Genomic DNA, 27132 nt, shown 5'->3' with positions numbered 1-27132 from the left:
TTTTTTCCAAAGACCTAGTTTGACTATTACTTATGTAAGTATCAGAAATTTTTATACTGACTGCCAAGAAGTCAGTATGCTGAAGCAGCAGTGCTACAGAAATTACAAAATAGAGAAATATAGAATTTTTCACCATCACAAAAAAAACCCCAAAACCACCAAACAAAACAATTCTCAGTAATTAGTACACACTATTTTTTTTTAATCAATCCTTCACCTAAAACATAAAAAGCAGCAGAGGAAAAATACTGGCCAACATAAAATAGTTGGTAAAGACCTAGCACGAAGTTGTAATGGATGGTATATCCTGCCAGACAACTGGCTTTAATAAGAGCAGCAGAAGGCAATTGCAAGCAGTTCAGAAGGCCAAGACTTCTACAGAATGTGCTCTTCTTGTAAAGGCGAAGCAGAAACTGAGGAAAAAACTGAAAAAATAGAGAATACTTGCCTGTAGGACAATATGAAACACCTCACCCCTACATAATGATCAGTTTCTCTGGTTAAAGAAGCACCTGCATTTTTTAAGTGTTTCTGAACAACATGTTTTAAAATACAAGGATACAGACTAGTAAATGTATACTCACACATAGACAGCTTACAAGGCTAGACAAGTTGACATGTCGAGGAGCAAACATGTGAAGCTGCTGAAGACAAGAGATGGCTTGAGCCTGAACAAGGCAGTCAGGATTATCCTGCATCACTGCACAGCCCAGGAGACAGGAAGTTCTTAAGGCTGAAACTGTCGAACTGCTGCCTATATTCAGAAGAAAAAAGGTTTTTGTTTTTTGTTTTTAAAACATCAACTTTTTTTTTTTCAAAACATGTCTTTTTCCCAAGCCACCCATAACTCTCATCCTCTTGAAGGATGTTATACCCTGGTATCAATGAGTAACAGACACATTGCTCTGTAGAAATGTCAGTGTCCCAATATCTAAAAGTTGATTTACATGCAAATTCTGTATATCTGCATCATAACTAAGACACAGACTAGCTCCTAACTCTTGAAATATGAATACCTTCTGTTTTCATGCTAAATGTAAGAATTTTCAGCCCAAGGCAAGGCTTGGAGAACCAGTTCAAACAAAGGAAAAGATGTCAAAAAGAGACACTATTTTTGGAAAACTAGCAATCATGTCATCTTGATTGCATAACCTCATGGCCTGTGAAATACTGTCTTACAACAAGGAAAAAAACCTTAGTACTTACTTGTTGATAAAATTTGAATTACACATTCAAACAATGTTTAGCAATTTTGTTGCTAAATCAAACAAAGCGGACACTGTTGTATATTGCATACCTTGCAACTCAGGGCCCAGCATGGTAACAAGTGCATTTAAACAGCGACCAAGGCTTTGGTGAACTTCAGCGTAAGCAGGAGGCACAGTCAACAACAACATGAGAACGAGAGATAAGGTAGGTTCCACATGCACATGATACAAGGGGCCAGCTAAATCTACTATCAGTGACAGAGAGTGTAGTGCCCATGCCTGTAAAATAAGAGAAGCAGTCATGTAATGCCTATATGATAGAATAAACATAAGATCTTTTTAAAATTTGATAGTTCAAGTGAAGTTCAGTAATTAAGTGTAATAAAAGTTGCGCTTGTTCCAAAGGGACAAATGGAGAGGTTATAGAAAGAAACCTGATGCTTATTAAGCAATTTTGAATATTTTACAAGGAACTGTATGTTTTGCAATGAAAGAACCATTTTAAATTTGTCATTGTTAATTAAAAAAAGTAATTAATCTAACAGTAAATTAATTTAATAGTGATTATTATTCCTCAAATACATTCTTCTCTTTGTCAAAGTTCTTACAGTTCCATGTGCAAGAACAAGCGAATTATGAAAAAATACAAGAGTTACCCAAACAACATATTGTTTTAGTATCAGTTACTTTTCACCAATAGCCACATCTGTTTCATGTCAACATACAGTTCTTCTCTGTGTAAAGATATTGTAGATAAAGCTTTAAAAAATTCTTTAACTGAGATTTAGACAATCACATGGAATACACTCAATGTCTCTTAAAGCTATTCTGATAGAGAACAGTTTTAGCCACAGAGAAATAATTTTAATTACTCTTCAAAACATCTTGCCTTACTCAAGGAAGTATATTGACCAAGTTCTACAGCATTCAGGCTACAAATCCCTGTTACTTAATACATAACCCTTCAACAAAAAATGCTGTGAAGTAAACATCATAGCAGAGAACAAAAACTGACACGAACAAAAAAACCTAGGTACTAGGTTTCTAGTCAAGGTCCAGGTATAGGTGAATGTGAAATTAATCAATTCGTAAAACATCAGATATTGTTTTTGAAACCAGCCTTATCAGCCTTATTGATCATTAAATAAGAACCTCCCATATCTCATGACAATTCTTGCTTGGAAGGTGGATTTCAAGCAGGGGCTATGGTTTTCATTGCCTTTGCGCTCCAGCCATCACCTGTGAGGTACGTCTAAGAGGTTCTGAAGTGTTATCCTTACAACAAAAAAAACTTATGCTTTAGAATACAAATCAGTTAATTTGTAACATAACATTTTTAGATAAGTGACAAGTACCTGTACATCAGGAGAAGTACTGTCCTGAGATAAAGTATAAAGGATTCCAACACATGCATTTAGGTGCTGAGTAGAACCTATTCCTCCTAGGTACCTATACAGACATCCCAGAGCCAAAGAATGACCTGTTCTTGATACCACATCCCTAGCAGATTTTAGCCTATTAATCATAAGGAAAGAAAGCTGTTAGTGCAATCACCAAGATTGATACTATGTAATAAGCACATCTACAAATGTAATTTATAGTATATAATCAGCAAAATATATTATTAGACATTGCTATATTGCCAAAATTTTAAGTTCATTTTTCATCTCTTACCTGAAGGAAGTACCAAAAATATTTCAGATACACTTAAATGATGTTGCTAGATCAGCAGCCAATTTAATATATTTGAAAATCTACATGCTTACTTAGCCAATCTTCTTAAATATCAGCAAAACTAAGAAATACATGCAGATATCAGGCAGCACTTTTTCCTGTTAATTTCTGAAGTGACATCAAATTCATGAAGGAATCCAGCTTTTAAAAATTATTATCATAATAGGGGCCAGGTAGATTTCTCAAACATTTTTATAAACTCAACCAGTAACTTACCACACTTCTTTTGAACTTACTTGTCAAAACTGACTTGTGCTAATCCAGCAGTGAAGGCACTGTCAGAAACCACCTGTGCCAATCTGGCCAAACACTCTGCAGCAGCACATCTTAGGAGTGGATTATTGCTTTCCAAGGCACCCATTACCAATGTCAGGGCAGACCTTCTAACTTCTTCTCGACCTAAACTTCCCTTGCAGTTAGCCAAGTGCTAAAAATATATTGAATATATTGAACAGCAAGACAGTATAGTAAATCAGAATGCATTTTTCTGTCAGTCATGCAAAAATTACAAGACCTGCAGAAGGAACTTGATTTTCTTCCACTTTTATCTGAGGAATTCCTCTGTTTTTATTTGCTGTTTTGTGAGTTAGAAGTCTAACTCCAGGTAAGTGTACATCATAGCACAACATTATAATATCAACATTCTGATTTTAAGAAATACTGGATAGATTGCAGTAGAACACAATAAACCAACACACTAGTATAAAATTCAGGAAATAATATCAAGAAGAAAACCAGTGAAAACAGAGCAGTGATGCAAAGACAAATCCCAGTCCAAAAAGAGTATGAGCAAAAGCTACAGCAGTTATCTGGATTGCCTATTAAATATGCCCCAAATACAAATATTGTACAATAAAGGTCTTGCCTAGTCTGAAAATATTTTGCCTTAGTTTGAAGAAAGCCTAAGAAGGGAAGAATGAAAACTGCACATGAGCAGAGGAAAATACAAATAAAGCATCAGGGAAAAACAACAAATGGCAGATAGTTAAGAGATTATTTTACCAATCATTACTTTTTTATTTATACAGTAAGAAATATGAAAGAGACAGTGATAAAAACAGAAATTATACAAACAGAATTTTTCCACCTCTCTCCTATTTGAATGACACTAGTATGGATGATAGTACTCTACAGTGTACTAGAATGGGTTTCCCTAACCCTTTAACATTAAAAAAGGGAAAAATTAAACTGTGATTCTTCAGCACTCAAGAAAAGTGTGACATCACAAAAAATATATTATCACAGAAAACAGGACTGGTCTTCACCTTGACTGTTAATCAAAATAAGAACTTCTGTGTAGATACATTTGAACCAACAGATGCCATGTTTTAGTAACACAGAGAGGGAGAAACAAAGGAGAGAAACAAAGGAGAGAAACAAAGGAGAGAAACAAAGGAGAGAAACAAAGGAGAAAGAGGAGATTTACCTTTAAGGAAGTAGAAAAGGCTGACAAAACATTTAGTTGTACTATTTGTTGCCGTGATCCTTTTGTTTGCTTTATGGAATTCAACAACTGTTCTAACACCTGGAGCCTTAAACAAAAACAGAAAAGAAACCACAGAATTAAAAAATAAGGAAACAAATCAAGCTTTTTTATTTTATTTTAGAACACATTACAAAGCCTACATATTATAGAAACAGAGGTGGAACAAATCTATTACCCTAACTCCTGAGCATTGTCCTTCAACTGGCATACCTGCCTACTACAAAAAAATTTTGCATTCCCTATTAGATAGGTAATTACTCTATGAACATGAACCTTTTGCCTTTGTTTCCTTATAACATATATATTCACAGATAATCACTTATATCTAAGTAACATAAGACAGATGTTATTAAAAAAAACTGTGTATGGGAATGATGCCTTCTGGCTTACAATTGAGAAAGGAGGAGGGAAAAGAAAAAGAAAAGGAAAGCACAGTTATCTGCAACAATTGGTTCAGGTCTTGAGAAACAGGTGAGGAAAACCAACCATCAACCTGGTGACAGTAGGGGCAAAAAGACCAGACAAACAGAAAAAAAAAACCGCCAGAAAAAAAAAGCAGTCAGTGAAGACAGAATAAGGAAAGAAATGCAAGTCAGAAGAACGTATCATAAAGCATGTGGCAATTTTATTGGCAGGTATGCTCATATACAAACAGCTGCCTTGGGATTACAGTAAATCCCAAGCGTTCTAAGCAGTGAAGACATCCAAGAGTCAGGACTCACATGCTAAGCACTAGTCCCTTACAGAAAATTACAAAACCATCAGCACCTATAATGACCACGATCTGAGTTCCAACTACAGTTGGCTTTGAAAATACATAGCTGTTTAATTTAAAAAGAATTGATTTGCTCTAATGCTGCATTCAAGAAAATTACCAGCAGCACACAGAATAACCGATAGCATGCAAAAACCTTGAGGAATTTCATGCCTCAGCAATTGGTGTGCTTATAAATGTAAAACAAACCAAAATGCCATGTGTGCAGAAGGAAGATACACACGCACACACAAAAAAAACCCAAGAGAAGTCTGTGATCCCTTTCAAACATTCTTGTACCTTGACAGAACTGAGTTAAGACATACACTCTTGTTTCTTCCCATCCACTTTTTATAAAGAATGAGGCAGGATAAGGTTTAAATTTTACTGCAGCTTCCTACCCCTTTTGTCCCTCTTCGGTTCTAAGGCATTTACTAATTATGTATTAAGCACTATAATAATTGTGTAATATCTCTTAAAATAACTTCTATTTTGATCTGGCTATCAAAACAAAACATTATTTTTCTTAGCTAACAGAATTTATTATAATGACAGTAACCTCTTACTGGATGTGTCTTTTCATTGTAACTTTAAACAGAAAGTCTAATAATTTGTTAGTCTGAATTATATTATTCAGATGGTTTACAGAATCCACTTAATACAATTCATTATTTTTCCAAAATTGTTTTCTTCTGTGTTCAATCTCAAATGCTGCGACCACCTTTTAGCACCTCCCAAATTCCCCAACAATTACAGTCATTACTTTACCTGTGAGATTCTGCTACATGGGAAAACATAACTCCAAAAAGACGAGTTGCTGCACTGATAACAGACAATGCAGGAGGTAGTGGTTTAGGTACTGAATCACCTTTTGCAACTTTCTCATAAATTGAGTAAGGGTCACACTCCAGGCTGCCACCAGCTATGCTGTTACCTAAAAGGAGCTGTAAGAAAGAAAAAAGTGATAACCATATTTTTGACCAAGTCAAAACCAGCACTGACCCAAATAACTAGAACTGTATGAAAATATAATATGATCATTATACTAGATCAAAAAGTACCTGCTCTTCAATAAATCGGTGGTCAGTCTCCTGCAGTAAGGGACCAAGTAAAAGGAGATCACTCTCATGACAAAGGGATGGAAGCAAGAATGTAGAGGCATCGATCTGGCTATCTGGGACAGTCAAGTCAGCCACTAACTCTTTTAGAACAGCACAGAAGTTTCCTTTAAATTAAGAAAATATTCAAAATTTTTGGTTAATTACTTGCCACAAGCAACTTTGGAGCAAGATATTTATACTGAAATAGCAACATCCATCTAAGAGTCTTCTTAAGTCTTCAAATAGTTAATTGGAGAACACTCTTGCTACAGGGGAAACAACAGAACACTACCTAAGATAAGCAAATTAAGCAGATACAGCAATCTAGAAGCTGAAAAACAAGAGACCTTTACCTTTACAGAAGGCATAATGCCATACAACTGCCATCCAGTAGGTTAGTTACATTTACAATTAAAGTAGAGGAAAAAAGGCAGTTACAAGCACAGACATATTTCTGCTACAAATTTCCTGAAAATTAATGCTGTGGAATGTATTACATAACCATGCAGGAATACTTAGACTTGGCAAGCAGATGTAATTTAAAACATCCATAAGTTTGATAAATAACCAAAAGCTGCAAAATGTACTCCCCTATTTCAGGCGTTTGCACTCAAAAAGCAAAGCATGAGGAATATACTGTTGGTTACATTATGATAATTTCCACTGGTAGTTCAAAATTTCACATAGTTTTGTACATAATATTTCAGACAAGAGTGCTCATTATACATAAACAACAACATTAGGCATTCAAGTCAGACTATTATAGGTTATTAAGATAGTCCCTGCAGTGAGAGAACATTTCCAGTGCTGAACCACATGTGATGAAAAAGGTCTGGCTTATCTGATAAGTTGTGTTGAAAAACACTGCAGAACTTATCTTAAAGAATATACACACTCTTTATGCAAATATTACAGAAGAATTTACCTCCAAAGCATTAAGATTGCAAAGTCGAGTCCTCATGAATTGGGAAATATCAGCATTAAGGGGGCTTAACGCCACATACCCAGTTCTTTGCATTCAGTTCTGTTTTTAGATGATCACACAATTACCCTTTTGCACTGAAGTTGCTTATAATTTTTCAACACACAGAAGTGCCAAAAAGTGGGACAACACAGTTGCCAGCACCTCATGAGCACAAGCATAACCATTTGTATAGTTGGAGCTGGTAGCTGCAATCAGCTATTTTACCCTTCCTGAATCTTGAATCCATTCCGAGAAAGCTGACTTCCTCCCCGCTACCCCCCAAACTCCTGTCCCCATCAGCCTCTCTCCCCTGCAGGCATCTGTTGCTTTGCCTGCCTCCCTGACTAACTAGCAAGCATGACATTTTTCCCAAAATGCGTAACTCAAATCTAAACGCAAAAGGTTAGCACTATCAAATATATTCCAAGATACACAGATAGTGTGTGAAAGGACAGAAATTGAGCCTTTATAAAAACCACAATAATTAAAAACAACGAGAAACTGCTCTTTCATTAATTATTAGAGATCACAAAAAAAAAATTAAAAATCCCCTTTCTATGCAAACAGCTTTTCAAATAAAATTTAGTGGAGATACTCCACAATTTTTAACCAAATTGACATTTATTTGAGTCCCGGACACTTGGCCACTGTCAACATGTCAAATAATATTGTTCCAATGTAAAGCAGTTCAAAATTTTGAGCAGTTCAAAATTCCAGTGTTCTAGCTATTAATCTCATCCTATTAAGAAGAGAAGTGAATGCTTGTATTCAATTTTATGGTTTAGACAGTGGAACATAACAAGCACAAAAAGCTGAACAATGAAAAGAACCCTAATGAGTTGACTGACAAAACACATTAATTTCAGATCACAGAAAACACCAACAAATCTAATAATCAAAATTCAAACTATTGAAATTATTTGTGTGAAATTCTAAAATTGGACATTATAATTATTAAATTTTTTATATCAATTAATAGGAAATAAGTGTTTTAGCCTCAAAAACATAAGCACATTATAATCCAAAACTAATGACACATGAAAATGATCACGAATATGAATCATCATCTAAGAAACAGAACCAGCTTTTCCCAGCTTAATCCCACACTCTGGATCAGCTAAATTGCAAAGTCTTAACTGTTCACGCATGATGGAAGATAGCAACTAAAATGTATTTCACTGATGTTCAAGTTAACCTAATACACTCTTCTCATATCTGTCATTGGTAAAATAATGCAAAAAACCATCTACTACTCATGCACACTCACAGTAAGCCTTCATAAAATTCTGCTGTTTGAGCAGATATTGATTTTTAGTGATGACAGAAAGCAGTAAGAGAAACATCAGAGAGGCAGAAAGAGAGGAAGAAAGGACCAAGCAGAGCCTAAACAAGTCCCAGTACCTCAGGCCTCAGAAATCTAAATGTTTGAATTGAGAAAGAGACTTGGAGCTATGAATAAAGAATCTGTTTTCAACTGTTTATTTTGCTGGGTATTTTGTTTTGTTCCTCTTGTGCTAAAGGAAAACAAGCTTTGCACATTATTTGCAAATACTAAAAGCTTGAGTTACAACTCCTAGTGTATGTCCCCATCACCAATTTTCTCAAAAAGAAACAACTTGCAGGTTTCTAGCCTCTGGCTAACTACCTGGATTGAAGAAAACGAAAATAAAAAAAATAAAACCATGAACAGGTGAAAGCTTCTCATTCAGTGTGTCACTCTGAGCTATGCAGAATGTGCCAGGCTGTGCAACACAAGAGTATTCCCAATATTCTTCCTAATGATAATGACTAAAATTAGACATCAAAAAAAGCATCCTCGGTTCCATAATCATATTGTTTTCCCAAATAATTTATTTTTAAAAATCCTACTATTGGCAAAGACATAGAGTTTCTGCATGAAGCTGTCATACTGGAAATAATATGGAAAGAACGGTATTTGTTTACCTTAAAATTTTTTTTTGTTTGTTTGTTTTTAAATGATGCATACTTGTATCTTAAAACATAACAGTTCTTGAAAATAAGCTCTGGCAATAAATGCATTTCCACTCTTTCCCCACTCTCATACTGCTGTATTACAAATGGGTGGACAACTCTGAGACTACATCTGTCAAATTACTGTTTTGATTCCAAGGCTATTTACAAAGCTTTCAGCATCGTGACCACTTATTTATAACAAAACTTTTAAGCTTTTTTTATTTATTTATTGGTTCTAGAATGCAGCATCCTCAGCTAGGATGCTCCCTCACAAGAGTCAGGTTTTGCAGCTTACACTATAAAACACTGTATATTTTTCAATAAAGTTAGACCATATGCAAAAAACCCAAACACACCAACAAACTGCCAAACCACCCACACCCAAATATTCATATTCTATAAAACATTGCCCCTGTAATAAAAGAACAAAATAAATAACGTGCTCTAAGGGATGGAGGTGTCATTTTCAGTCTTCTAATCCCAAGTCACAAATGAATATTACACACTATGCTTCAAGTGGTATATACAGACTTCTAATGAGACAACAGCTTTAAGGCAAAGGTCAGGGATTTGTCTTTATGAAGATTCACTTCGTAGTTACCACTAGATGGAGCAGATTATTTGAGTAAGGATTCCCTCCATGATACAGAGGACACAGCCAGTTCAGTGCCTGGCTGGCCCATATTCTCTCTGTCCTGGTGAAATACCCTGTACTTCTCTTTACAACTGTCAAAAAATAGTTTAAAATTGCAAGGTTGTCTACCTTCAAGTTTCAACTAAAAAACAGACAAAAGTCTGTATTTGTAATAGGAGAGGGGAAAAAAAGAGTATCATGAACACTAGCTTTTCAAAACCACAGCGACTTCACTACCATTTCATCAAATTTAAACAGAGGGAATAAAAAATTGTTTATTAGAAAAGATAGAACTAATTATTGCTAGCTGAATATATGTTGAACAAAAACTTAAAAACGAGCCCATGGTATTTTTGACGGATTTCTCTTTTTAAGGAAATACGTACCTTCATAGGTCTTTGGAGGCAATACTGCTAGTAATTCATAAAGTTTATGTCTGTAAACCATTGATGGTATTTTTAAAGAATTTCCGTATGATTTATATATTGACGAAAGCCTTAAAATAAAAAAAGCGCATCAGAGGTGTTAAAGACTTTAACCATTATGCAACACTCCAGTTTCATTTGTACCACTCTACTGAATACCTTTAAAATCTATACCTATTATATATATCACCAATAGTAGAAGCAAAACCATTTATTTCACATGTTCTGACAGGACATCTGTTCTTCGTTCCCAGTCATTTTTATTTAATACTAGAGAAAGAAACAAGGTTTTCTATTTCCTTTGATAGTACCTATATTTATTAAAATTAACTTTTTTTTAATATAACTCTGTAAGTTAGAGTTTAGAGCCCAAATACATTAAATCACTACATATTCTGAAGGCAAAAGCTTAAAAATTATAAACCCCTTTCCAGCTTAGCTCTGAATCTAAATTGAAAAAGCCCATATCTAAAACTTTTTGTTGAAGCATATTCTTGAACTTTTTGTTTTATAAAAAATGACCATGCATAAACACGAATGTGTACGTTTTGATTAAAAAAAGCAGAACAACAACACTACCTTAACAAAACCATGCAATAATTTCTTCCCTAGCTTTTTTACATGATACTGGAATCTGCAAGACACAGTATTATGCCAGCTAAAGTCTTCAGCTCTCCAGCTGAATTCTATATTCTCATTTTTGTACCTTGAAAAGAAAGTTCTTTAGAAAGTGCACTACATCAATTACAAGAAGATTACTCTGCAGCTTTTCAAAACCAGAATCTCATTTAACAGTTTTATATACACACTTACTGTGTCAATAAATCAACAGCACTTGGGAGAGGAGGAAGAAGTCTCTGAACAACTTCATCCGTAAGAAGACCAGCACAGTAGGAAACAAAGCTTTTGATAGCTAGAAAAGGAATTGGGTTTAACTTACTTAGTGTGAGATATCTAGAAGAAAAAAAATCACATTAGTGAAGTAACCACATTATTACCTCACTAATAATTTAAAAGTAGACGAAAGCATGCAAAAAATTTTAAAAATATTTTGACAAATAATTTAAGAAACTGATAAAAATCTCAAATGAAAAAAGTCGTATTTACAGATGCACTGTTTTGGTGTCTCAGCTTGGATGTTCATATCCTGACTTTTAATTGCATATATAAATGTAAGCATTTTTTGCTTTTTGTTAGGAATTGAGTTATGGGATATAACTCAACTTCATGATAATTCCATGATAATAATAAAAAAAAGAAAAAAAATGGGAGAAGGATGATGATCGGATGACCTACTGCTTACTTGGTTAGTTTGATTTAAATTTAGCTTAATTACCGCACTTTAAGAAACAACTTATATGTACACAAGTGTTTTTCATTTCATTAAACTTGAGTTTAATTTTCAAAAAGCACCTAGAGAATATACAGTATTAAAGACCTATTTCCAAAAGAAAAAAAAAAAATAATTACAGGTTAATTGTTTAGGTTACTTCTAAAATGACATTACTATTGAATTCCACACTTTCCAATAGATTTTAATAGTGAGAGAGAAGGGTGATCACTATACTAGGGTTCACATTTCTGCAATGCAAAGGACCCTTTGGTACTCTAGAATACATGACTGAAACACATTATTTGACGATAACCCAAATTCACAATATTTCATGATGAAAAATTGCAACCTCCCAGACAGCAGCCAAATACATAGTACTCTTTACTGGCTGAGAATTGCAACTTCCTTCCTGTAATTTTTACCTGAGTCTTCCCACTCTCACAAATGTGTTTGACTGACTCACCAATTCTATTTTGCTTACAGGAAGTTACCTATTAGGAAACAGAACTGCTATTTACCAAATACAAGAGACTGTATAAATAACAGAACATAACCTGGTTTGGGTCTTCATTCATTACTGTGATATGTATGTTAAACAAGAGAAGAAACACAACCTTCCTGATATCATTTACTGCTTGGAAATCAACTGATTAGAAGGCCTCTTGGGTTTTTTTTTTTTTACAAAAATGAAACACACACACACACATATATATATAGAGAGAGGTAAATATATATATACACAAGCATTTATGTTAGGAAGTGAATACATCCTTTACCATCCAGTGAAAAAAAATCAATATGAAGTATTGTTGTTCTTTCAGAAGGAAAAATAAACAAACAGCCCAACTATAAATGTGGAGAGAAAGACACAGTAAATCCCACTTACCACAGAGGGCACCAGCACGACCTTCCAGCATTACTTGCCAGGTAAATGAATCTCCTCGTGTCTTCTCTGTTTCTAGGTCTTTAGGAGATGATGGAAACATGCACTTCCACAGTAACAGCATTCGTGGCAGATGGTGTTGGACAACTGCAGGACCTGTAAATGTCGACAGTTGTCATGCCAATGTAAGGATTAATAAAATCAAATTTTCTCTTTGTTTCTTTTTTCTATGTTTACAAAATCTTTACAGCTGTGAACAAAACTTTATGCTACTTTCTCAGCCTTCTCATACATAGTTTCTCAAATGTTTATTGTCTTGGTACTCCATTTTCATACATAACTACATACCCACTGACACATTCACTAGTATGCCACCAAGCCAACTATAATCTCTGTTTTAGTAAGTACAGACCCTGTGTATCACCAGCATAAAAAAAGAGATGTAATAAGCAATAGTGATGTTCAGAAAAGCAAACAGTTGTTATAGGTTAATGCACAAGGTCTGTTTTCCCTAATCTAAGAAAAAACTGGGAGCTGTTGGGCAGAAGTAATAGCTGAAAACATGAAAGGTGCCTTAAAAATATGAATAAACCAGATAAAATACATTCTTTATTAGTAATTTAGTGATCACAGTCAATAATCTGACCACTAATAAATATCAGAAAGTTCTGTAAGATTTCAAATGCCTGACAAGAGGGAAATACAAATGATTAGCTCATTTTGTGCTGGGATGGATGTTAAAAAATATCAGTGTAATTCTTCACGACCACAAAGACATTTGGTTAGATTGACTTTGATATTTATCTTCTACATTTAATTAATAGCAGTCCCACCCAGTCACTGTTTTTCAGACATTGCTCCCAATGAAATAATAGTAAATTTGAAATAAATGACATTTTTATTTTGGAGAGTTTTTCTAAAGATTCCAATTAACATTTGGTATTTCAGAATTATTTTGCAGTAGTAAATTAAATGAAACATCAAAAGAACTGAAGTCAGAGACAGAACAGCTTAATGTAGTTTAAGAAAAATTGTAGAAAGCTACTACCTAACGTCATGAGGGCAGCTATCAACAGCCATCCAGCCTGGGTTCGCTGCAGTGAGATGCGACTGTTTTGAGAAGCAGAACACAACAAATCCTCTGCTACTGTCATGATTACCTTCAAAGTTGAAGAGAAAAACAGAGCTTCAGCATCTTAGTACTACCAAATGTTTTTTCAATACTATTTGCTGTGATACTTAATCCTGTTTCACTGTCCCCAAATAGAATGCCATCTTCCTCTCACACTATGGCAATAAACTTAGGCTCATGAAGTTGCAATGACTGACTTCAGTACTAGTCTGGGATGGCTTCAGCAGTTCCGTGGAGTACTAGGTAAGTTACTTTGCTTTGTCCCCCTTCTTTTATCAGCAGTAAAATGACAGCTGATAATTCTCATAGGAATATGCATTGCAAGGATAGAAGTGTTCTGATATTCTATTTATGTCACTATGTGGAAAAAGGATAGCATGAAACCTACAAATTTGAGCTCAGAAGAAGTGGCAAGAGGGGTAATGATCTTTTTATCCTTGTTTTAGAATAAGGCCTATCATTCTCTCTGACAGTTTTTAAATCAACAAATGGCATGACTAAACAAACAAGTTAGAATAGTATAGTTCGAGTTAGTCCTATCTTAGCTTCTCTGCAATAATTGTACATGCCTACTATTACGTGCTAAATACAAGGTGACAATCTGCGCTCGTTACCAAGCTACCTAGAATTTACATGGAGGAACACATGCTGTGTCCATGGACAATTACCACAGTATGGCTACAAATGCTGAAAGTATTCTGCAAGTGGTTTGCTTCAATTATGTTTCACGTATGCCAAAAGGTATTTCTTACATCTTGCATTATGTCTAGTCACAAAAAAAAACTGCTTATAAATTAGTATTACAAGTAAGAAGTGTCATTATCAATAATAACATTAAAAGGTTCAATATAGACAACATCCTTCTAAAATTTATTTGCACACTTATAAAACATCATGAAAGTTTGCACATGAAAGTTTGCTTCATGAATTTCAAAATTTGTATACTTCCAAAACTTCATGAAATATTAACAGTCTGAAAATATTAGTTTCCCCAATTCCAGAATGCTATCAGGGTTGCAAATGAAGCAATTTATTTTTATAGATTCCTGACAGAATTAAAACATTTGATTCTATAATTAAAACAGTACCCTTGTTAAATTATACTACTAAAAATCACTAACAGCTTAGTATACTTAAATGACCTGTAAAACAAACATCCTAGAAAGGATTTAATTTAATGATTTCTGACAATTTTTCTCTCTATGTACTAGGGGAAAAGTCTTATTTTTGAAGGATTTTTTTGAACTGAAGTATAAGCCCTAGTACAGAATGCTAAATATATACAAATCCACTAATTATTTTGTTTTCTTGAAGAGGTTCCACCTGCAACTTTAACTGCTCTCTCAAAGGAAAATGCATTAATATAAAACAGCCTCTATCCAGGTCGCTACTGTCTACATTTAATATTTCCTTTTCAAAACTGCTCTGTTTAACACTGGTCTCTTTCAGCTCCTCCGAAGAGGAGCTAGTCTGGAATCTGGCAGTGTTCCTAGGAGAGAATGGAAAAGGGCTTTTGTCATCTCCTCTGTTCTCCCTCCTGTCGGCTTAGCACAGAATTCAGTGTTTCTCTCACACTTTTCCATGCCCTCCCATACCTCCTCCTGGCCCTATTTCATCCTATTCTATTCCTCTAAAAGAAATCTTTATTAAGAATTATGTTTCTCTGTTAAATAGAAACTTTAGCTCTGCTTAGGTGTATGGTATTTGAATAGCACTTCTTATATAGATGTTAAATAGAAACTTTAGCTCTGCTTAGGTGTATGGTATTTGAATAGCACTTCTTATATAGATAACTGGGCAAACGATATTAATTTTGTTCTCTCCCCATGGTCTTTCAGTAATCATGAGGAAAAGTTTTTAAAAGAAAAGAAAAACAGGCTTTTTTTTTGTTTTTTCAATTGTAAATTGTTTCATCAGCAGTTGGGACTTTGAATGTTGAGGACTGTAGCTAGCAATGTCTGTTAAGGAGTGGCGTGGAACTGTTAGTACTCAACGTGGAAAGGGTGGGCTGCAATCACTGCAAGGGACATTGTTCCCGAGGTACTAAAGCATTCCTTTCATCTTACAGTGGTGTAATAACAAGAAGAAACCCACAATCCTTGTGTCAAAATGTGCCACTTCTTTATTGTCCACTGGCTCCGAAACAGGTATTTTCAGAACTGAGAATGTAAGTTTCTACATCATGCAGAGAATTACCATGTACTGCTGATATTTGTGTTACACCGTGGTTTTCCAACTGTAACTCCATGGATAAAGTTCTTATTAAGATAGAAACAGCTTCTTCTCCCGGTCTGTATTTCTACATCTGCATATCCCTAAAACTTCAGAACACAGTATCCTATCTGCGCTTGTGGAGAGATTGGTACAAGCATCTTAGACTATGTTAATCAAGAAATTGGTTTCTGTTAAATTCTGTAAAACAAAATGAAAGCGTGTATCTGTTGGACTTGATTAAATATTTTGTTGGACTTGACCAAAGATTTTCAAGATAATACATAATTGTTGTTATTGGTGTAAGCACTGACTACACTGGAGAGTCATTGATGTGCCTTGGAAATATTAATTTGGCTTAATCTGTGGTTGAACAAGTTTCTTTCAGGAAATTTATTTCTAACTTCACAGCATGCAATAGATCTGTATGTATACTTCTAAATATTTTTTTATAAATGAAAGATCTTTTCCTGTGGCAAAGTCTGACACAAAGTCTGTATGTACTCCAAACTAGCCTTTTCTCACTATTAACACTGCTGAAATGCCAGCTTTCTAATTTAAGCCAATGTCAAACTGGGCCAGAATTGCAGAAGGTTTGATCTTGCTGTAAAGAATTTAGTTTGAAATTCTGAAAAACGTAACTCTATTCAAGAAATGTTTTTTCCAAGTAAACCTTTTCTTATGACTGTTCGATTTAAGTCCTTACAGCTCCACAGAATTGACCTCTGTCCCAAAACAACAAACAAACTTCTCCATTAGAAAAAGGTAGCAGTATGTGTGGTTAATGAAGTCATTAGTGTCATTTCCTGAGAAATTCACAATCCTGACACATGTGAGAAAAACACTTGCTTATTTAAGTTATGGTATGCTTCAAAATCCCCTTCTTAAGGAAAAATCTCATCAGCATACTGAGTTATGTGATCATATCATAAAGAATACATGCAAATACTACTGCAAAAACATCAAAGAACTGCATGTAAGTAAAGCATTCAGACCATACCTTCCCTTTTCCATGTGGAATTCCTAAAGGACAGTGTTTTACTGCACCCAGCAAAGCAGCAACAGCAAAACTGTAGCCAGTTACTGCTTCTGGGGAGGATTTCAATGCGCTAAGACGTTCAATGCAACGATCCAACAGTAGTGACACATAGGAGGGCAATGCTACTGCAATACAGCGTAAGCACCAAGCTGCTGTTAGTCTAACTGAAATGCTGGGATGAAGAATGACAGAAATTACTCCTTCCAGAACTCCTGAAAAATAAAATGCATAAACACACTTTAGAAATAGGCAAGCAAAAATGTATACAGAGGACTTGGTGAACATACCACTATCCGGTTTCTGTACTTCTTTTTAAAAAGTACCATTGATTTTTATTGGGGAATATTTCTTATCAAATTTCAATACTTCAATGCTTTTAAAAAAAGCTACCTTAAATGAAAAGTAATAATATGGAGAAAACCTAACATATTATGCAGTTATTCACCAACACGCATAGAAAATATCTGTAAGGTGAGGAGACTGCATGCCAGAAGAAAGGTTGCTATCGTCAATGCCAGAAAAAGGATCCCAACAAATTTGGAAGAATTAACATCACAGTGAACAAAGGAATATATTTTATACTCTGGTTCACAAAATAATTCAGGACTTGTACCTGTACTGGAGTCTTGCAGTAATGGTGCTGCTGTAGTTCCTAAGCCATGGATGAGACTTCCGAGTTCCTGAAGTGCACACACAAGCACATGCTGACTTGCTGTTACATCTGCTGTATTAATTCTTGTTTCCAAGTTACTGTCACTCATTGCAGCATCTGATAGCACAATACAGGAAGATCCCCATGAAATCATTACCAAAATGAAACAGACAGATTGAAAAAAGGGTTTTGCTATGATAAGTTGTTTATATTACCAAATGAGCTTTTATCATTACCATTTTTATTATTGACCAAACCGTTTTCATAAAGGTTTACCTTCACTGAGACAAATACACTTCTATTACTCAAATGGATAATGTAGTCATGTCTGTGAGGACAGGAGGGTAGACAAAATGGAAACTATCAAATTGCTTATCTTTAAGTGATGGGGAACAGTGGCTAGTAAGAAGCATGCTATTCTCAGCCTCACTGAAAGTGGCTTGGAAGAGGTCATGCTTTGATATAACTTGCCAGATTTTACTACATAGTAGGAAAAAAGAACAGGAAGGAAAGAGTGAAATAGTGTGAGACCAAGCGAGGGAGAAGGTGGGGGTGGGGAATAAAGAGAGAGGGAAAAATCTAGAGTTTTTTGAAAATTCATCTTTTGAGACACAAATGATTATGCCAGTTTAGACATTTAACATTTAGATATTTAACTAGGATACAGTATGGAGCTGTACAGCAGGGGACAACTGGTTATGCCCAGCATTCTCTTTCTTTTCCCCTACAAGAACAATGGTGGGAGATCAGCAGCTTTTTTTGGAAGCTATGTACAAGACTTTATCATGCAAGAGATCTGTTTTCTCCAGAAGAAATGCTCATTTTGTCAATTAGAAACAAATGCTTCTTTTTTGAACCATCGGTAGTGTCAGCTGCTCTGAACAGGAAGGCAGAATGTGGCTAGACATGTATTAACTGCCAATTTAACTTATTTTACAATACTGTCTATATTATATTACTGCATATATTAATTATTTTATTTCATTTGTAATTGGCTAAAATTATATTTGCCAGGGAAGAAGTGTTAAAATAGATGTTTACACTTGCGTGGGTACACGCATGCAGAAACACACAAACAAATAACCAGCCCAAGTTAAAAACAAAGCACTCCATCAAAAGCCCTCTACATTATTATGGTAATAAATCAGCACTATATATTCTATTTCTGCAGTCTCTGGATTAGGAAGTCGGACAATCATTTGAAAAAGGAAAAACAGAGGCCCCAATGGATAACCTTGTTAGACCCATACCCACAACTTTCTTCAGTTTCCAGATGGCCTGACAAATCTCCTTGGCAGCTGCAATTTGAGCTTTTTCCCCAAGAAGGCCTCCTACTGTAGCTCGAAGGATAAATGAAACACAGCGGCGACAGCCGATAGCATCCATCTGATTCTGAATAGCCTTAGGGTGAGACTGAGACACGAGATCTAGAATATGGGAAAGGAAGGCAGAGAAGTTCCTTTCAAGCCATTGTGCTCCTAATGTAGAGACAAATACCACATACGCCTGCAAGAGATTTGAAAAGAAGCCATATTTTAGAGCAAAATCATCTGGAAAACCACTGCCAACTATCCCACACACTTTTTTTTTAATCTCTGCACATTGCCACAACTAGAACATCACTAAACTGAGATTACTTATACATTTACGCATCCATAAGTCATGTACATTCTCACTTTCAGGTAGCTGCAATTTTTTTTGATCTATTTAAATAATTTAACTTACTGTCAAAACTGTACTAGCAATATTGCAGCCTGCTTTGACTGTAAGTTAATTCAAGCTGCTTGCCCATGTTATTTCATTCCAGAGTGTGAGAAATGGCAGTTTACCCTGCACAGGCACTTGTTATGTAAAACATTGCGTTTGGTCTCACTGAACAACAGCTTCCAGCTATTTAATATTCTGCACACGGAACCCAAATTTAATGTATGAATGCATTTTAAGAACTACTATGTTACAAAACTATAACCCATAACCCTGAGAGAATTTTGTTATTATAGGCTTTGAATTAGGGAATATTTGCAGCCCCCAAGCACTGCTCTTCATCTCAATGAATTTTAATTGTTTGCCTTGCAATGGAGGTACCATAAAAAGACTGCATTTGTCACAACAAAAAGAAAGAATGCAGAGTCACTTTACAAATCCAATCACCACAAGACCATTTATTTTGCCATATAATACACTCCCTTACAAATGCCTTCCATGTGCATGTGTTGGGATTTTTTTTTTTTAATGAATAGATGTGCTACCATCAAGAAAAGGGAATACAAAAAATGAGAATATGCAAATGAACACACAAAATTCTTCATAAGAAAGTTCACAACTATTACCCATATCAACGAACGTCTAGATTTGCCTCATACATACTTTGTCTCCTGTCTAACACTAACAATAAAATTATTCACGTAAAAGAGAGTGAAGTACTATAGATGGAGAAACTGTACTATTAGATCCTGTTATGGCATCTAATAGCTCTTTACAAATACTTCTTAGGCTTCATAAGGTACCAGTACATTACCCCTGTTTTACAGACTTGAAGACTAAGGAATTTAACAGGATAAATAGACTTGTGAAGAGTCATACTGCCATGGCTACATTTTGAACTATATCTTGAACCTGGCTGTGTCTTGAACAAATATAAATTCTTCTTCCATATGTAAGAAGTCATCTTCAGTGTTTTTCTTATTTTAAAATTTATAATAAGCTGCAATTCACGTAATAATTAATACATTTTATAACTGCAAGTGTTTCCTGCTCACAGGCACTGATATATGCACAATTTCTCAAATTTTTCATATAGAAACATTGCACTATTTTAACTGTTCTGGTACAGTTAAAGTGTACTATCTAGCACAGATACTATTGTGTTAATGTAGAAATGCATGAAAAATGAGACAACCTCCAAAAAACAGTACAAATAGTCAAAACACTGAACTGAAATACCTATTCCTGGAAAACTCATAAAACCACCATGTATATTGAACACCCTAGGAGTCTGGCATGCATTTTCTAGGCAAATAGCTGCCAAGGTATTATTGTTCCCCAGGTTTTCTGTCTCTCTGCCAGAAATTAATGCTTCCACCCAGCATGATCTGAGCATAGAAGACAATTTGTGAGCACCTTCTAGCTGTTTCAGTGCAAAGTCTGGCAGCTTCTATCAGTAATTCAAGCTAATTTACAGATTTTTTTCACTGCAGAAGTTGAAATGCGTTGAAAAACTCTCTTACTGGCAAAGGGGATGTATCAAATAGCTGTGGGGACTGTAACATATTAAAATAATCACAGCTGTTTGATACGTAAATGTTCATCATGACCTTTAGTCTTGATTCACAGGTTTAACATTTGAATATCTAGGTCTTAGCCTGTAAATGCCATTTAAGATAATATTTACAAGAAGAAGCCAATCTGCTATTATCTGACAAATTGATACTATTTTTACCAGCATGTACAGTCTGACTTCAGTCCTGCACAGTTAACAAGATTCTATCCTCTAACTGAGCATCCTGGAACACAGTAAAACAGATATTTGGGTTTTCCCACTAAATTCTGTTTTCCTTATTTTTCATGCGCTTACTCAAAGTAGAACCATTCTTTCAGAACAGGACTGGAAATGTCCATATAGAGAAGGAAACTATTCCAAGTTCAAAAAATTCTTGTAACTTCTTTTCATTTTTAGACACAAGGTATTAAGTTTTAAATTAAAAATTTGAGGGAAGTACTCATTTATATCACGTACTTGAAACTCATATCACACAAAGCTTTCACAAGTAATACATACTTAATTTCAAAAATTTCAAACTACCAGGTAAACAATAAGCAACATCAGAAATATTTTTTCTTTTCTTTCTAGCATAACTCAAGATGTAAATCTGTATTTTAAAGTACATACATTTCATCACAGATACAAAAAAGGATGAAAAAAAGGAGATACATGGAGGACAAAACAGTTATCATAGGAATGTTTAACAATCTCAGAAAACCGTAACTAACGTAATCCAAACCTGGGTGACTCCAACTCTAACATCTCTGCTGACTGAACTGGTCCCTTTCAACATATCGCCACTGGCTCGTAGAAATCCACAACTTCCGCGCATAAATCCAGTTCCCAATAGCTCCATCACTTCTTCCAAAGAGATTCTGCGGAAGTTATGCCTGGTGGATGCTAAGAATAGTTGTAAATCTTTAGAGGAATAGCTCTGTAAAACTTGTTACGTTTTAGAAGAAAAATTTCAACTCTAATCATTTTAGAAAAACAATTTGCACCAATTCAGTAGCACAATCAAATCCAAATACTGTTTGAGCATAATTTCATAACAGAAACTAAGACATTTTAGGACTCTGCTCCAGCAAACCACAATATTTCTCTTTTCTGCTTCAGCTACCTTTACATAGTTTAGGCCATCATCTAATATGTATACATATATTTACCATCCCTCAGTATTTACCATCTAATCTAAGCTCCCTTTGCAAAAGGGTCTGTATGGCCTACTCCTACCACCCGAAGCTTCATGAAAGCCCTGACTCTAACTCATTCCAGCTTACCACCAAAGACAACCCTCTACTCCAAACTCCAGACAGGGAGGATTGCCTTTCTGCTATGCTTAGCCAGATAAGGGCACAGCTACAGGTTCTCTTAGAAGCAAAAGCATCTCACCCTAGTATTACATTAGCTCTCCAAAAGAATGAGAATAAGAGAATATGTTTACAATCTTCTAGGAGAATTATTTATCCCTAATTCCTATTCCGTTGTTTTGTTTCTTGATAGAAAGTTCATTTAAAATACAAGCTGGGACATGTGTGCGCAAACTTAGCATGACCACTGCACACTGTGCAAATGAAGTGACCTAAAATTTTCACTGCATTTTTCATTCTCTTCTAAGTATTGAAATGGGAAAAGGAATGAGAGGATTTGAGATAATCATGTCCAAAAAAACCCCACAACCCAATATCAGCAAGTTATTGGATACAATGCAGAAACTTCAGGACTATGCACTTTTTCACATACTGATCCATCCACCTCTCCCCCAGCCCCTTCTAGCCCCCACATAGCTTCTGTCTCACTTAGCTCTAATTTCTTTTTAACTAAAAATAACTAAAGTAACTAAAAATAACCAACCAAACAGTTGATGCGCTTTTTATATAACCTTATCTCAGCACTTTAGTAATACAACTACATTGCTTACAAAGATTAAAGAAAACTACTGAGTCTATAAAGAAGTCAGAGTATTTTTTTTTTTACTTTATTGGGAAAAGATAAGTGCTGATTGTTTTCTGTAACACAATAATTGTCTCCAAAAGATTCTTAGAAAAATACTTTATAAATCAAGACTTCAGAGTCTCCAATGTAAATACACAGCCTCAACAATTTTGAAAGGCAGTAAATTGGGCTTAAAGGCATGTAATTTTGTCATTTGCTGCTTATTGCACTGAAGGGCTTCTCTGACGCCATTAAAAGCAGAACAAGCAGTCTGAATCACACTTATTCTGCATCCTGTTATATTTAGCTTTGGGGTCCTAAGATTGGACTAAAACCGCCCAGTCTGAATGACACCGAAGACTGGAGATGTTAACTTTGTGCCAGGATGCTTCAGTTAGATCAAGTATTGTCTGTCAGCAAAAACTGTAACATGGTCTGTTGAGTGAACAAAACTGCACGCTCATTTCTGCTTCTGATCACATTTGTAGTGCTAGACAATCCAGACGTGGTATTGACGATTGTGGTAAAACAACCTGAAGATATCCTTAACTCTTTCGTTTGACAAAGAAACACTCCCTCAAATCTTAGTGCTTTCTACACTGCTTAAATTGATCTTGCCTTTAAATTCTTGAGGCTACTAATTTCTCTGCATAGAATAACAATCTTGTAACAGAGAAAAACAGTTTTACCAAATATTTTTCCTTGTTTATTATTTTGTAAATATATTTATATAGGTTAACACAACCAAAAACACAGCACTTCACAAGAAAAATGTTACAAAAAAGACCACACCAGAGATATGAACAGTCAGATGAAGCTTACATTGTGATTTTACTTCAGGCTTCAATAGAACTTGAGAGTGTCTTATCATCTGACAGATCTTTACAGATGAGGAACCAGCAAACAAAGTACATACTTTACCTGTTGTCTGTTTAGAAGTTAGAGCTCTAGCCAATACTGTGCCTAAAAGTTTTGAAACTGCTAAACGTACATCATAATTGGAACCTTCAAAGGATTTAAAACACAAGGTCACAACACTATCCAGGTCTGTACTCCACATAAATACTGCTTCATTCTGAAGTTCGAGAAGACACTAGAGAAAAAAAAGGGAAATAAAAATGTTTTGATGTAGAAAAGCACTCAGTAAAAATTTTAGTTTGCTACATAACACACAGAGTTCTCCCTAATAAAATAAGCATATTGTTTCATACTAAAATGATTTGAATTCTTGCTGCCAAGGCAATAACAAAGAAATAAAGATAAGCAAACAATGTATTTACTGCTGTGTTCATTATCCATTAAAACAGAATTTTGTTTAGGGAGCTTACTTAATAAAAACAGCTATTAGAGCACTTTACCTTTGCAGCAGCACAGCGGACTGCCATGGATCGATCTGTCAGACATGATCGGGCAGCTTTGTAAATATCTCTATGACAGGGGATGGCAGCAGCTCCTAAACCATTTAATATATTTTGCAAACTAAGCATGATTTCATAACGACCTTGAGACTGAAAAATGAAAAAAAGAGAAATGTTAAAGTTTTGTAACCCTAAACTCCTTGGAATTACAAAATGCCAGCCACTAAAATAGGTAAACAATGGTTTGGGTCTCTTAGACTTTTGGAGATCTGTTTATGCTGAAGTGAGTTAAAGCAGATAACTTGCTCTATAACTCTATAAGCAAGTGAAAATAGTAATTCTGTGTTCTACTGGAAAGTACTCACTAGCAGTTTAAAACTCAAAACGTAGTACAAGCTGGAGCAAAAATGTTCTAATAAGGCAGTTAAATTTTCTGGTTTACTGAGTTATTTCATGAAATCAGATTGAGGATAGCTATGATCCAACCTCTTATAGTCATAATCCATTAACTCTCTAGTAATTCTTTGGAATTTAGACATTGATTTTTATCCTATGACTTTCAACAGTTTTTTCATATTCTGGTATCATGCACTTTCTCCTATTCATTGGTCCAGCTACCAACAGTAAACATCCTATTATTTTTCCAATCATTTTTTAAACATGCTGTTCCAATACCTCTGCATTCTTCATTGCTTTAAGCACATTCCCAACGGTGTCAGTAAAACTGTTTCCCAAAATTCTTCCCAATTTTTTGTATAAATAGCCCAAGCATACCACCGCAGCACTAAAACAAAAGCAAATCCAAAGACGCGTGAAAATGGATGCAGTAATAGATGAAAGGGATTAAGACAACTAATGTAATCAATGGGAAAACAATGAAGTAACTAAACAGAATGTCCCAAAAATGTAAGTGGATTATCAAGAGGAAAAGAAAAAAAAAAAAAAAAAGGTCTGTGTGTCGCACATACTCACACTCTAGGAGAAATGCAGATACAAGGGTTGGGAAAATAACTTGGATAATACAATAATTCAGGTAATAAAATCTTCCAATAAATTTTATGATAGGAATACAATTTTCATATCCACCTTTAAACCTTAATTCCTAACTAAGCATGCCCTGCATCATGCAGTCTATGGCACTGTGCTACGGCAGATGCTGCTAAAAGTAGCCAGGGACAGGTTTATTTACAACTCAATGGTCAATAGTAGACTGTAAATGCTCTAGTAATTAAAATTCTGGCATTTATGGATAACAATACTTAATAAGGAAACACCCTGAAGGAAATAAAAGTATAAGTCCATGTCCTTTTCGCTGCACACAGATTCCAAATTTAGTTTTCAGGTGAAATACCTGACAACTGGGGTCTGTGTGCTCATCAGCATCTCCTTTAGCAAAAGCACAAATTGCTAAATATTGAGAAAAAAAAAAAAGAGAGAGTTGCTTAATTAAAGAGTGTTTACCTTTGAATACTTAATTAAAGAAAACACTTTGCTTTTGTATTGACAGATCTATAACTAAACCAATTAATTTTATGAATACAAGGAAAAAAGAAATTACATCTTTAATCAGCTTTCAGCTCTTTGGCCAGACCTACTTAAATACGCAGTGACACTACTCAGCAACCCCTTCAACAAAACAGCATTTTACTTATTGCCCAACTAAATTCAAGTTTCACATACAGAATTTTAAAATCCTCATACTGAACACATTTTTAATTAGAAAAATGCATTTAATATGAACTGTAATTCCCTAAATGACAAAGCACAATAAGAAAACCAAAACTCATATTCTTTATCTCTTATCATACCAAAATCCTATTTGCATTAAAGCAACATTTTTCATTATGACTTTTATCTAATGCAGTACACACCAACAGTTTGGATTTTAGTTTTGTTCATGATGTGGCTGAGCATAAAATTACAATTGCACCGTCTTACTACTAAATTGATCATCTGATGGTCACAGATAGTCTCTTCAATTAGCTTTAAGACTAAATAATATATATTTCGCATCATAATCCAAAGAAGGAATATTTAACAAACAGACACGAAACAAAACCCAAACCAGAACTGCCTTATTACATCATGGTATAACCTGCAAACAAGCTTACATGGTTGGCTGTACTGCCATGTGCTTAAGTGCTGTATGAAAGAACTAATCAGTGTTGAACAGTGATTTCTAGCAAAGTGGCAATATTAGTTGATGAGTAACATCTAGTCAACTAAACATGAGAATCCAGCTGCTTCTGCACATCAATATTTAAGTTTCTATAAAAGTTCAAAGCATAGGACTTAGGAAGCTCTTCTGACTGCCTTCTAGTTGTCTATTTTTTTCCCACAAATGTTTCTTCACAAAGTCCAAACTGTATTAACTATTGAGTCACTTTATCTGTCAAATCACAAGCAACAGCCAGAGGTTTCCAAGGAAGCCTGTAAATGTATACAAGTTTTGGAGAGAAAAGCCTCTCTGCCGGTGTTTTTTCCTCCCTGGCAGCACACCTCCATTTTGATATACTGCTGTCTATGTAAGACACATATAAGTTGTTTTCTCTCAAATTTTGCCTTAACAATTGTACTCGGAGATGTACCAACAAAAATGCACAACTAAGATACTTAAACACGTGGTAAAATAGCACTGAGATCAGCTATGAAAGTTTGATGACCAGCCAAACGCTTTCAAAATGCTTACGGTTTAAAAGCAGCCCTAGTAGATACTTTTAAAACTTTGTAATTTAAAGTAAAGTAGTAAGCTGTATTCTGATCTGATATAGCATTCACATCACACTCAATTTTAGTAGGAGATGAGCACCTAAGGTTCTGCTTAAAATGCTTGCCTAAAACTTTTCTATCTTCCACCAACACGAAAGAAGAAAAATTATACTTTATGCGATAAGAGAACAATTCACTGGGAACTGTTTTTAAAGGAGTTTCCAGGTGAATCAACATATTGTGAACAATGGTGGTGAAGTGTTGCTACCAGACAACATGGGCATGTATGCTAAATAAAGACAGATACCAAACAAAGACAACACTTTAATCAAGATTTAA

At 34.9% G+C, this 27132-nt stretch overlaps 1 protein-coding gene across 1 annotated transcript in view; it reads right to left on the bottom strand.

The window, feature by feature from the left end:
• Window positions 1-27132, bottom strand: part of HEATR5A (HEAT repeat containing 5A) — a 57082-nt gene that overhangs the window by 23554 nt on the left and 6396 nt on the right. The window contains exons 4-21 of the mRNA XM_059819991.1: window positions 24760-24868; window positions 24085-24234; window positions 23648-23819; window positions 21531-21691; window positions 18780-19035; window positions 17491-17646; window positions 16839-17089; window positions 13544-13655; window positions 12499-12651; window positions 11093-11192; window positions 10241-10350; window positions 6244-6407; window positions 5951-6126; window positions 4369-4474; window positions 3179-3369; window positions 2564-2723; window positions 1298-1487; window positions 585-754 (exon numbers count right to left, since the gene is read on the bottom strand). Coding sequence (XP_059675974.1) covers window positions 585-754; window positions 1298-1487; window positions 2564-2723; window positions 3179-3369; window positions 4369-4474; window positions 5951-6126; window positions 6244-6407; window positions 10241-10350; window positions 11093-11192; window positions 12499-12651; window positions 13544-13655; window positions 16839-17089; window positions 17491-17646; window positions 18780-19035; window positions 21531-21691; window positions 23648-23819; window positions 24085-24234; window positions 24760-24868 — 2887 coding nt within the window. The remainder of the gene's footprint in view (window positions 1-584; window positions 755-1297; window positions 1488-2563; window positions 2724-3178; window positions 3370-4368; window positions 4475-5950; window positions 6127-6243; window positions 6408-10240; window positions 10351-11092; window positions 11193-12498; window positions 12652-13543; window positions 13656-16838; window positions 17090-17490; window positions 17647-18779; window positions 19036-21530; window positions 21692-23647; window positions 23820-24084; window positions 24235-24759; window positions 24869-27132) is intronic.

Source organism: Gavia stellata, chromosome 7, assembly GCF_030936135.1.
Source record: "Gavia stellata isolate bGavSte3 chromosome 7, bGavSte3.hap2, whole genome shotgun sequence".
NCBI lineage: Eukaryota > Metazoa > Chordata > Aves > Gaviiformes > Gaviidae > Gavia > Gavia stellata.
Note: the sequence above shows the minus strand (reverse complement) of the source record. Positions and strands in the feature narration are given on the sequence as shown.